Source organism: Hypanus sabinus, chromosome 17 (assembly GCF_030144855.1).
Source record: "Hypanus sabinus isolate sHypSab1 chromosome 17, sHypSab1.hap1, whole genome shotgun sequence".
Lineage (NCBI taxonomy): Eukaryota > Metazoa > Chordata > Chondrichthyes > Myliobatiformes > Dasyatidae > Hypanus > Hypanus sabinus.
This window is the reverse complement of record NC_082722.1, coordinates 40,072,244-40,085,883: the sequence shown is the minus strand read 5'-3', so window position 1 is coordinate 40,085,883 and position 13,640 is coordinate 40,072,244. Positions and strand designations below refer to the sequence as shown.

At 40.0% G+C, this 13,640-nt stretch overlaps 1 protein-coding gene across 3 annotated transcripts in view; it reads right to left on the bottom strand.

Annotated features, from left to right (window-relative positions):
- The window catches only part of LOC132406847 (plasmanylethanolamine desaturase 1-like), a 151,856-nt gene that overhangs the window by 117,451 nt on the left and 20,765 nt on the right, over nucleotides 1-13,640 (bottom strand). For all 3 annotated transcript variants that reach the window (XM_059992905.1, XM_059992903.1, XM_059992904.1), the window contains exon 2: nucleotides 3,965-4,084. In XM_059992905.1, coding sequence (XP_059848888.1) covers nucleotides 3,965-4,084 — 120 coding nt within the window. The remainder of the gene's footprint in view (nucleotides 1-3,964; nucleotides 4,085-13,640) is intronic.

The window sequence follows — 13,640 nt, the reverse complement described above, 5'->3', positions numbered from 1 at the left end:
GTAACGAGTCATTGATGATGGATGCTGCTTTCTTGTGGCACTGCTCCTTGTAGCTGTGCTCAATGGTGGGGAGGACTTTGCCTGAGATGGACCTGGATGTATCCACCACATAAGATTGTGTACCCAACGTAAGACTTACATCATGAAGCAAGCAGTATAACATTTTGAGAATGAGAATATTACTGTCAGGACATTGTTTATAACAGACCGTAAGTTACATGATATGCTGTTTGTTTCGGACATCTGACTGTACAGTACACCATTTATAAAATGAGCACCTTGGTCACAATGTACATTGTTCATGATGTAATCAAATTTATATCTCTGGTTTAAAGTATTTTTACGTAACTCTGCAAAATATCATTTAGAGGATTTGAAAAGACATCACTGGTACTGAGGATAAATCATTTCTAAGACAAGTTGAGAAGAACCATTCCAGAATGCTGCAATGGAATTTTACACCATCTAACTAAAACAGCCCCTCTCCAGTTTGTGATACCAAACTGAACTCAGCAATTGTATGGGAGCAACTCTCCAAAAATTGTCCCTGACTGGTGAAACTAACTAGTGCAGCAATCATCGTCAGTAGTAATTAGTTCACACCTGAAGCAGGGAAGAGAGGAGGAATACGCACCTCTATGATAAGTTCCCATGTTCAAGAAAAGTTAGAAGCTGCGGCAATCCAATAGGATGCTCAACGTGTATTATACAATTGTCATTTAAAGATAATTATTTATTGTGTTAGTTCTGTATTTCACAATAACTCTCTGCAAACCTGGTCTCTGTCTCATGAGAGATATTATTTTAAATTACAAAAAAATGATTGGCATTTTTACAGATGCTTCATATCTTAAACACCTCCACATTGGACACAATAACACAGAGATGCAATTACTTCAAACGTGAAGGCAGTCTATTAAATGGTGAATTCCACAGATGATCAGTGTGCCAATGCGAGGTAATTATGATTTAGACACTTCTGCACCAGTTATCTTCTCCGGTATTCCCCGGAGAACAGCTCCTACTGCACTCACTCCAGCATACAGTTAAGGGAGGTTATCATTCTTAGCTGGTTAAACTGAAACTTCATGGCAACATTGTGAACCAGTCCCTTCCAGGGTACTGCCAAAACCCATCATGCTACTTCAGTCAAACCCTTCATTTGGTTAAGTAAAATACAAATTGAAGAAATACACTAAAACTCTGATAATCTATATTCTGACTATTTCAAAATCCCAAAAGGTGTGTCATCTGACTCATCAAATGATATTTGCTGTGCTTCTTTTCATCTCAGTGGTTGTGCAATCTTTATCTATTCATTTGTAATTTTAAAATGGAGTGCAGCATTGAAGTCCAGTTCCTGCACCCCTATTAATCTAACCACAGTTTGGTTTCCTATGCTCCCTTTAAAGTCGCTTCAGCCCATTTCCATGTTCCCTTTGACCAGGAATCCAGTTCCCATACTCCCAAAAACTCACTGGGGCTCCATTACCCACATTCCCTTTAAAATGACCAGTGCCCAGCTTTAAAATTATTGGGTTCACGGGAAAATTTATCATGCTGTTTATTATAGGTATGTATTTATCTAGAAAGAGCAAGTTAAAATGTGTCAGGGTATTAATGGGAAAAACAACCAATACTGTGGGAAACAAAAACAGCTACTGTCATACAACCCAAGTCCTGAATTATCAGTTTTACATTAGCCACATAAGGTCAAAGAGCACAGGATGGCCCACCAAGGGCATGCCGACCAAGGACAGCCCACCAAGGGCTTGCCGACCAAGGACAGCCCACCAAGGCCTTGCCGACCAAGGACAGCCCACCAAGGGCATGCCGACCAAGGACAGCCCACCAAGGCCTTGCCGACCAAGGACAGCCCACCAAGGGCATGCCGACCAAGGACAGCCCACCAAGGGCTTGCCGACCAAGGACAGCCCACCAAGGCCTTGCCGACCAATGACAGCCCACCAAGGCCTTGCCGACCAAGGACAGCCCACCAAGGCCTTGCCGACCAAGGACAGCCCACCAAGGCCTTGCCGACCAAGGACAGCCTACCAAGGTCTTGCCGACCAAAGAGAGGCCACAAGTGGCCCATTTACACAACTTACTCAAACCATTTTATTCTCCCCAACAAAATTCTGCTCCCACTGACTCCCTGGTGGCATTACATTGCCCAATTAAACCAGTAATGCGCCCACCTTTGGGATGTGGGAAAAAACTGGCAGATCCAAAGGAAACCTATGAAGATGCGGAGAGAAATGCAAACTCCACACATACAGCAACTCATGCCAGGATTGAACCCAGGCAGGACCCTGCCTCTCAGACAGCAGTATGTACTTTGTACAAAATATAAAATATATACTGGATAGCAAGGTACAGGCAGGACAATGTATAAATCTGTTGGTAATGGGTATGTACATCCACTAGTTAAGGATCAAGAGCTACTTCTAATTCATTTCAGTGTCAGTGCTCCAGGACTAGTTTTTTGAAAACAGACATTTTGGAAAATTGACAGTGTCAGGAGTAGACTGGGCAGAAAAATCAAACTTCCTTCCACCTTACAGCTTGGACCGCATATCTGATTCAGAATTTATTTTAAGTGTAAATACTTCAATGTTCACACCATCTAGGAAGAAGGTGATAGAGAACCGACACTGGAAGAGAGATTAGGACACAGCGTCACTGACGGTGAGCTTTCAGAATCCCACTAACAAGGCCTGATATAAACTGTGAAATAAAATACAGTTTCTTAGTCACTCTACAGTCAGGCTGGATCTTACTGTTGTTATCATAACAAGGTGTAAAGCATGCACACTTAGAACGTAGAACAGTACAGGCCTTTCAGCACACGACATTGTATCGATCCTTTAACCTAAAATAAACCTAACCCTTCTCTCCCAATAGTCCCACACTTTTCATTCATCCATTTGTCTATCTAAGAGATTTTTAAATGTTCCCAATGTATCTGCCTCTATCACTATCCCTGGCAGTACGACAGTGATACATAAGTTAACAAATTTCACGTCACATGCCGGTGATAATAAATCTGATTCTGATTCATTTTGAAATGCACCTCTCATTTTCTTAAGTGTTCCAGTCACCTCATGAAAAAAATTAAGTGTTTTAACATTTAGAGATTGGTTTCTTCGGTACCCTCATCCAATTGTTTGCAATCCCACATCAGAAAAGAACAGGAGGATTGGATGTGAATGGAAATATTCTTGTTTCAACCAAGAGTTTAAATTTTGGGGTTTCTTGTTGGGAAACGCTGAAGACCCGCAAAATAACTTGTTGAGAATGAGTTGATTGTTTGGATTATCATTTATCTGTACCGTGAAAACTGCAGTATGATAGTACCTGTGCTTTTTCTACCCAGAAAAAAGGTCAAATGCATCTAATTTTTAGATATGTTGGTTTCAAAAGGAGCAACACCTAAAATTCTGAAGGTTCTGATTACCGGTGAAAAGGGATCAGCACAATGTTGCTGAAAATCCAGCTACAGATTAGCACAGACACCAATGCCACTTTTGTAGCATCATATGTTGTAGTCCTCCATGCAAATCCACAGCCATAAATGCACAAAAATGACCAGAGATTCCCATTTATAATGGGGAGAAAGATGCCAAAAAGCTGCAAAGGTAACCTGGCTTTTAAGACTCACCACACCCTACCCCAACCACCACCACTGCCTATCAGAGCAACAGAGACTTCTGATGTCCACTTTATGTCTGTGTACTAATTCTATGTATTTGTATTTATTGCGTTTTTTATGCTGCATCGGATCTAGAGTATTATGTTATTCTCCTTTAAACTCGTGTACTGAACAATGGCAATAAACAATCCTGAATCTTGAGCCAGTGCAAATCCAGCATTCATTCACACCATCTCCTCCAATTTACCAGGAATAATCTGCTCAACTGATTGGTACACAATGTGAGATCAACAAAGCATGCACAATACTTACGAATGGCTATTACTAATTTGAAACAGTGATCCGTGGAAAAGTGCAGCATCAGGCACAGGAAGTTGATGGCCACCAAACACACACACAGGATGACACAGATCCACTCTTGTAACCGTTTTCCTGGGAACAAAGGGGAAAAAAAAACGTTTTGGAAACTATAGTACTGAAGTAGTTTCATCTTAATAATGATAATTCAACATAAATCCAAATGATTACTTTATAAACAAAACACAAAACCCCACACTAAATGCATTTTTGGTCCACTTCATTTTACGTGTTTTACGTGTCTGCCAATGTGAAATTATACGTTTTTTTAAAACTTTATCTGAACCAAGGCAATTTAAAACAACACCTTGACTTGCAAAACATTGTAGTCAGTTCAAAATGTTGCAACTAATACTTCCAATGAGTTCAGATAATATTTAAATAAGGAGTTTTGGTGGTCTGATCCTTCATGAAATATTTTATAACATACCAATTAATTCTATGGTCAAACAATATTTTCTTGATTGCCTGCTTTAAGCAATCTACACAATAGTTGTAAAACATAACCAATGCATTTATATATGAAACACAAACCTTTGCAGTCCCGAGACCAATTACTCCATCAGTCAGCTAAGCACTTCCCCGCTGAGTTACTTAAATTAGTTTACAAACTATATCATAAATTTAAAGGTTTATCCCAGCTACAGAAATGGCCCCACTTCTGTCATGTTTCATTACTTCATGGCCTTCCTTTGAAAGCAGAAACTGAAGACCTTTTTCCAAAATATTTGTGAAGAGAAAATATAGTTGTTAGTTTAAGGGTTCCAGCTTTCAGAGTGGACTGGTTAAACAAAGAAACAATATTTTTTTTCTTGTCTTTTTAATTCAGCTGTATGGATTTGGAATGGAGGGCTCATGGAAACAGTAGGTAGCCAGCTTTTTTTAAAAAAATAAGTGCATTTTTACCTTTATGTTCTGGCCTGTGAGGCACAAACTCAGAACGCACCAGTGTGGGCAGGCTACACCATTCCCATGCCCTACACCAGCCTCCCAAAACAAATGCTCTATTCTGCGCTCTGCAACACAGAGAGATTGCCAGGCCAATACAGAAAACGATTCAAGTGTGTGCTGAAAGCCTCCCTGAAGAAATACAAAGTCCCCACAAATTCTTGAGAACCTCTGACCCTTGACCTTGAAGTGGAGAAGAAGTATTTGTGAAGATACTGAGAAACTTGCCGTCATGTATCAGAAGGACACAGTGACCTTACAGAAGGAGTGTCCCTCCACCCTAAAAAAAAATCACCCAACACGCCTCACAAATCACCACCTGTTTCATCTGTGGAAAAGTCTTTTGTTTCTGCCATCGGCTTCCTGAGCCACCACAGAGCCCACAAAACTGGAGTGGAAATAAAATCATCCTCGATACAAAGGGACTGCCCAGAAACCTAAGCAGCGTACTGCTTCCATACTTTATTGAGAGCATTTGCACCATCCAGGGTTACAGACTTACAACTATAAATCAAATTGACCGCCACGGTCGGATTGCCTCATGACATCCAAGGCCTCCTGCAGAAGCCATATTTGACACCAGGAAGAACTAATGACAGAGCCTGATGTAACCAAGCTTCAAAGGAAATGCACAGAATAAAGTTACTGTCAAACCAGGTCAGACTAGCTTAGAACAGGAATTCTATCATCAGACACATACAAGGTATGGATTTCACTAAAGGTATTGTTGCCAGCTAATAAACCAAGTCTTATCCTGTTAAACACTTTAATTTATTAATTAACTTGTCCTTAAATTCCACCTACCAATCTTCAGATGTTTTACACTCCTTCATGTTTTAGCAGAAGGAATTACTGACCGTCTGTGTCAAAAGCAGTTGGAAATTATGCAAGAATCAACCCAGAATTTATGCAAATAAAATACCTTTCCAGGATGAAAACAATTTATTAGATGTCTAAATATAAAACTTGATACAACTATCTAATTGTTTCAGCATTTAAAGCCAGGGGATTAATGAAGTTCCTTCCTGGGGAAATGATCACTGAGACTTTGCTGCAGGTATTTTATTTCCAAAATGTTGGCAACGTTTTGCCTCACAAACTGAACATCAAAAGCATTTTAAATAGAAGGGAGGGGTGCACAATACTCTGCGCTGTTACTCACAGTAATGGACTCCAAAGTAACAATTACAACAGGTAGGAATTTACATTTTATTTTCAAATTGGCTAAAAACATCTTCATCCCAATTCACCTAAGAAGCAGCTGAAGAAAAGCAAATTTATTTCATCTGTTGTGTCTCTTCTTATACAGTGGATTCCAGGTAATTGGGCCATAGGTTAATCAGGGCAGACACTTATTTGGGACAACCCTTAATGAACAAAACTTATTGAGAAAATAGTCGGGGTTTACTTCATTTATTTGGGATACTCTGTGCTCAATCAGGACACATTTCCTATTGAATCTTAAAGGAATATACTGAATTCCAGTTTATTGGGGCATCAGCTATGCCGCTTAATTGAAACAGGAGACTTTTTAACTAGCACCAGTCACATGCACTTGTGTGGCTGATAGACACTACACCATGCTTAAAGTGAACAATTTTTAAATAGCATTAGTGGTGTGCATGTGTGTTCAAAAAGCCGTGATTTTTGTCACTGATAGTTGGAGGGAAATGAGCAATAAGACAACTTAGAACTGTTTTTGAAACTGCAGTTTCAAATATTCAGGCATGGAGATGCCAGAAGCGGCTGGGAGTGAAAATGAAACAATTTCTCTGCTTCAACAAGTTAGAAGCTTGCTGAATGTATCAATAATCATCTTGAATGTTAACTCTGGACTCCACCGCACACGCAGTCCTCTCCTGTGGCTTGAAGTAACTGTTTGCATGCAACAGCGGCCACATCCCGGTGCACACTTTGACAGCACCAGAGTCATCTGGTGACTGTCAAAGTCACCAATGTCAGAGTCATCCTCTTGTAACCAAGGAAGTCCCCAGTTGTGATGACTACTCATACCATTGGACCCGGCACCTGAGGTCAAGCGAGTGCAACTCTGCAATGGCTTTTCCACTTTAAAAACTCTCTTGCGCAGATTTCCTGTCATCATCTGATATGACAGACAGCCACCAGGCCTATTGGTAATGTTGTAATTTGTTCTGTATTTAATTTAAAGTGGTTAGTCTTTTTCATATCTTTTTAACTATTTCCACAAAATTTTGGCTAATTGGGTCAGCCACTTAATTGGGTCAAATTGTACTGGTCTCGATGTGTCCCAGCATCCACTGTGTTTTGATTTCCCTCTTTAACTCTTTCTGACAAGACACTCTGTTCCTGATGGACACTACAAGACAAAACTGGATAAGGGCTTTCCATAGGACAGTCAAGATTCCACCCTTCAATAACAAGTAACTTCCAGACTCCAGAGAAATGAAGGGCAAACTGTTTTTTGTTCTGTCCAAAAATCTAATTTCAAAAAGGTGCTAAACAGCAAGTCCATAGCGAATTGCTTAGGGTTGCAATCCAAATATAACCTTCAACTACAGAAGTCTTAGCTTACAAGCAAAACATTAATTGACTGATAGAAAAACTTATATTTTAAAACACAATCTCAATCTCAGGCAAGGACTCTTTTTCAAGAGATTATGCAAATTTCAGAATTTAGATGCAACTGAATTAAAGTGTTAACATCCTCATCGTTCATCCATTGGGTTCTGAACAGGCCCGAACACAGATAACCAATAAATCAGCAAAAACAATTACCGCTTTCAAACCAGACTCTTCCACAAATTCACTAACACTGTGACCAAATTATGGATTGCTTCAAATCACATGGGCCAATAATGATACCTACTCCATTCCAACTGGGAAAATTCCTGTGCCAATTTTATTAAAGTGTTCTCTCTGTGCAGTTCAATTTCCTTGGGTAACTCAAAAACTGGTTAAAATCCCCAGGTAGCTACCTCCTCTGAGAATGTGTTGATTTTTACTGCATCTAATGGGTCAGAGGTAAAGAAACACACCCAAAACAGTGACCTTCTAGTGAAGCGACTTCCGCTTCCCAATGAATTGATCAACACCAGAGAGCCTGAGAAAGTGCAGCATGGAGTTTCTTGAAATAACCCACAGCAGGCGAACCAAGGTTACTTTAACAGAAGATCAAGCATGAGCATCAGCTGGTTGAGTATTGATAGATTGATCTAAGATTCTCACAGCAGAAGTGATGACTTGGACTGGGTGATAAGAAAAAGGATCCAGTACTTAAGAGTTAGAAGTTCTGAACACTGCATTTGTTTATTAAGAGCAATTGCTCGATTTACAAACATTCTATTTACAAATGTTCATGATAACACCTCAGACTCTATAATTTATTAATCCATCTTTTGCCATCACTCCTCTCCATCCGGAGGGATACAGTGCACTGAAGTATTCACAGTGCACTTTCTGAATTGCAATATTGGTTTTCCTCACTCACTCTGGCCTATATGTGACTCCAAGGTCCACAAACAAGGACCTTATCTGCCTCCTCAGTTCAGGGGTATAAGTTATAGTCATAGAATCACAGAACACTACAGCACAAAAACAGGCCATTCATCCCATCTAGTCCATGCCGAACTATTACTCTGCCATCACCTGCACCCAAACCATAGCCCTCTATACTCCTCCCGTCCATGTACGTACTTACCCAAATTTCTCTTAAATGTTGAAATAGAACCCACATCCATCAATTCTGCTGGCAGGCCTTTCCACCCTCTGACTGAAGAAGTTCCCTGTCATGTTCCCCTATCATCCTTAACCCATGACTTCTAGTTTTAGTCTCACCGTACCTTAGCAGAAAAAGCGTACTCGCAGTTTCCCTATCTATACCCCTCATAATTTTGTATATCAAATTTTGAATGATCACATTCTATGAATAATTCCAAGTCCAATACAGTTCAAAACACGGTTATCTATCTGTTTATTTTGAATAATACCATCAACATCTTAGATCTTCTATTTCACACTGAATATTATTCCTACATCTGGCTTGGAAAGTATGATGCATTCATCTCTGACTGTTAGACTTATCATCTGTTTATATTCACAGCCTAGTGTGAATCAACCCTCACCTGGAGAGCCAGCTGGAACCAGTGTCTGTATAGAATATTAATGAGGGAAAAAGGAGGAGATGTGGTACTCAATATTTACAGTATCTCCTGGTGCTTCTGTAATAAGAAATCTAAGAAGTCTCTATATGCCACATGGACTTGAAATAGTTCAATGTACCATAAATATCTGAGGCCATAGTACATATGGCCATACAGTACCCATGTACATGCAATTCAATGCAAAAGTCAAGGAGTTGAACAAGTTTCACTTCATGAGAGACGGCAGCAATCTTGAAGCTGTGGCCTTGAAACATTATTATTTGCCCAATTACGTACTGCAAAAATTGAAACCTCTCCTTTCCGATGCAAGTGATTTTTTTTTTTAAAATAACATTGCCAAAAATGTTCTGGCAGTACAAAATTACCATTGTGCAATCTTATTCTTCAGATTGTAGTTATTTATAAAGATTTACTTTTACCTTTTCCTTTTTTATTTTATTATTATGTTCCTGTCCCTATCTTTCTCTACTGTTTATTTACTTCTCTTTGGGTCCATGTGTTACAATAAACAATATATTCAAACTTACATTTTCTGCTTTATATTTTGTGAATTTTAGTCATTTAATACATTTATGTAAGCTGCATCATACAATTTCTACAAAAAGGCTGTGGTTAAAGAGCTTACAACAATACGCATGATTTTCCTTCCAGACTCCACGTGCCTGATGTGATGGCACAGTTGGACAAGCACAGTGGCTTCAACATCGCACAATGTGTCCCTCAATGCCACTGCTGTGATTTCTGTCCACACAAATGGGGCCTGCGGACGACATGCATAAACAGGACTTCACAGGCTGTTTTACCAATGGGGATCCGGCTGTGATGGTCCCATCCGGACCTGCTTTTAAGTAACTGACCGGAACCCGCAGCCCCATTCCTCCCACATACTAGCCCAAATGTCAAGAACCCAACACCTCCCTCGAAAAAAATGTCATGCCAACTCTCAGTACCCACGGCAACACCACCCCTCCGTCTGTATACCAGGTGAATCCTCAGTGCAGAAGCACTCAAAGGAAAAGAAAGCTTTTCAATATCTCAATGTGTAGATGTACATTTCCGAAACACACAATACATCTGTGCACAAAGGAATTTGCAACAGTAGGCCTTCAAGATAATACTTTACGGACCATGATGGAATGCTTTTACAATTAACCTGACCGGAGCTGAGTACCTTATTAAAGACTCTTTAACTTGATTGGCTAGATGAATTTTTGTCCAGCTCAGTCAAGTCCAGCTTCATAGCTGGTACGAAGGACCCAATGAAGGTACAAGATCACAAGGGTTGTAGATTCAGCCAACTTCATCATGAGCGCAACCCTCCTACCATCAAGGCCGTAATCTTTAAGAAGACAACATCCATTACTAAGGGCCTTCACCATCTGGGACACGTCGTCTTATTACTACCACCAGGGAGAAGGTACGAGAGGATAAAGACCCAGACTCAGCAATTTGGGAACAGATTCGTTCCTTCTGCCATCAGATTTCTGAATGCGTGAATTCAAATTTCTCTATTAGCATGGAGAGAGAATTGGTAAACCAACAGAGAGTAGAGAGCTGGGTTACAAGGCTGTTTCTCTGGTTGGCAATCAGCTGTGGGTGGTGTGTCACAGGGGTAGGTGCAACTGTTCACAATATATATTAACGATCTGAAAGAGCGAACCGAGTGTAGTGTACCCAAGTTTGCCAAATTGAGTGTAAAAGCAAATTGTGCAGAGGATACAGAGGGTCTGCAGAGACATATAGATAGGTTAAGTGAGTGGGCAAGGGTCTGGCAGATGGAGTACAATGTTAGTACATGTGAGGTCATTCACTTTGGAGGGTAAAATGGAAGGTCAGATTATTATTTAAATGGTAAAACATTGCAGCATGCTGCTGTGCAGAAAGGCTTGAAAGGCTTGGTTTGCAGGTGCAGCAGGCTATCAAGAAGGTAAATGGAATGTTGGGCCTCATTGCTTGAGGGATTGAATTTAACAGCAGGGAGGGTTGCTGCAACTGTATAGGGTACAGGTGAGTCCTCATATGGAGACTGGTCTCTTTACTTGAGGAAGAACATACTGGCTTTGAGGGTGGTACAGAGGAAGTTCACCAGGCGAGATGGGGGCGGGGGGGGGGGGTTAGACTATGAGAGAGATTGAGTTGCCTGGGTTTGTACTCGCTGAAATTCAGAAGGACGAAAGATCATCTTATAGAAACATATAACATTATGAAAAGTGTAGATAAGATAGAGGCAGGAAAGCTGTTTCCACTGGTAGCTGAGATTAGAACTAGGGAACATAGCCTCAAGATTTGGAGGAGTAGATTTAGGATGGAGATGAGGAGGAACTGCTTCTCCCAGAGAGTGGTGAATCTGTGGAATTCTCTGCCCAGTGAAGCAGTGGAGGCTACCACAGTAAATATATTTAAGACAAGGTTGGATAGATTTTTGCATAGCAGGGGAATTAAGGGTTAAGAATAAAAGGCAAGTAGGTGGCAACGAGCCCATGGTCAGATCAGCCATGATATTATTGAATGACGGAGCAGGCTCAACGGGCCAGATGGCCTACTCCTGCTCCTATTTCTTACGTTCTTATGGTCGCTGAACCCATGAACACGACCTCATTGTTCATGTTTATGCAGTATTTACCTTTCAATTCATAGTAACATATCTTTACACTCCTGCAATAAAACAATAAATTTCATATCATATAAGACAGTGATAAGAAACATAATTCTGTTTCCTTTGAGTGCAAAACTATATCTCTAATTACTATGTTTTGCAAAAGCCCATGGCCAGCATAAGTGCAGTGAATGGGATTTTCACTACTTCCTCACTGACTACAAAATCCAGATTATTTATATTACGCTGTCTAATAGTAGTCTTTATAATGCTACTCACACAGCATAAAACTGAAAATTCGCTGTGACGAAAGTCAGGGTGCTCTCTTCATTATAAACACAGGAGATTCTGCAGATGCTGGAAATCCAATGCAACACACACAAACTGCTGGAGGAGCTCAGCAGGCCAGGCAGCATGGATTGAAATTAACCTGGTCCTCTTCATTAACCTGTTCAAGTTATTATGTAAAATATCATTCTAATTATTATATAAAATGCTTATTGTTAAGTTCCTCACTCAGAACCTGAAAACCCATACTCTGCCTGAAAGAAATTTCATGACACTTTGTAAATTCGTTAGTCTATGTAGTGAACTCAAACAGTGATGCATTGAGAAAAGAAACACCCAGCAATTTCAAACACAGACAGAACTATGTGCCTTGATTTTAAACAATCAGAACTGGGGGTGAGAAAAACTGACAACCTTTCCTGATAAATCTAATGTTATATATGTGCAATCACATCTTGTACAGATACTTTGATTTTGCACAAATTTCTCAATTGGATGGTGATGGATTCACTGTAATAACATTCCACAAGTGCTGACAGAAGAGACCTGATATCAACAAGTCCAATTTTCTGGACCGGAAGGCATCCAGCTGATTTCCACAAGCCAACAATGACCTCTTATCAAATCTGACAAGGAGCCAGATTCAAACATTCCTGTTCTCCACAGATAATTTTTTTCAATAAACACCTCTAAGCAAAAGATTTATTTATTTATTTATTACATTTTCCTGGATGCTTAGGGAGAAAAAGGAAAACATCTTTCAGTCAGGAATTTGGTGGCTGGCCCTCGTCAGTGTCACAAGCCACGGAGTTTTAAAATGATTTCTTAACCCCTCCTTCTTGCAACCTAGCTAAAACATTTATATGCCTGGGGAGCCCTGCTCTATCAGGCTCACAATAAAGCCATTGTCTAGCTTCTCGACTATCAAAGAACTTACAAGAAGTCAAGCCCAAACCGGACTGCCATTTTTTTATATAATCCCAAAAATTGACATTGTTTCAGAGTATTATCTCTAAAAAGTTTTCTCACCACTGACAATAATCCAAGACAAAATAAGTTTACCATTTAGAGAAAAAAAATTACTTCCACAAATCTGTTGAAGCCAGATTGTGCTTGGCCAACTTGATTTGAGTCAACAACTTTAAAAAGCTCACATGTTCAAAAAGAGGATATAATCCCCATGTGTTCAGTAACCATCACTAAAAACTGAAGTGACTTCATCACATACACAGGCAGCATATAACTGGGCAGACTTACTACTCAAACTAGTTCTAAAGCCACTTCAGCTGGCATTAATTTTCCTAAAAATTGTCATAAGAGGATATCATTTTAAAATGGTGATATGTCTCAGAACATAAAATTGTATCTCCCTAACACCAAAGGAAATCAGGTCACTAAGCCATTCAGCCTACTATAAGCACTCAGGGGCCACTTTATTAGGTACATCCTATACTTAATAAAGTGACCACTGAGTGTATATTTGTGATCTTCTGCTGTTGTAGCCCATCCACTTCCACGTGGTTACTTGAGTTATTGTCGTCTTCCTGTCAGCTTGAACTAGCTCAGCCATTCTCCTCTGACCCCTCCCATTAACAAGGTGTTTTTGCCCCCAGAAAAAAAACTGCTGCTCTCTGGATTTTTTTTTTTTTACTTTGTC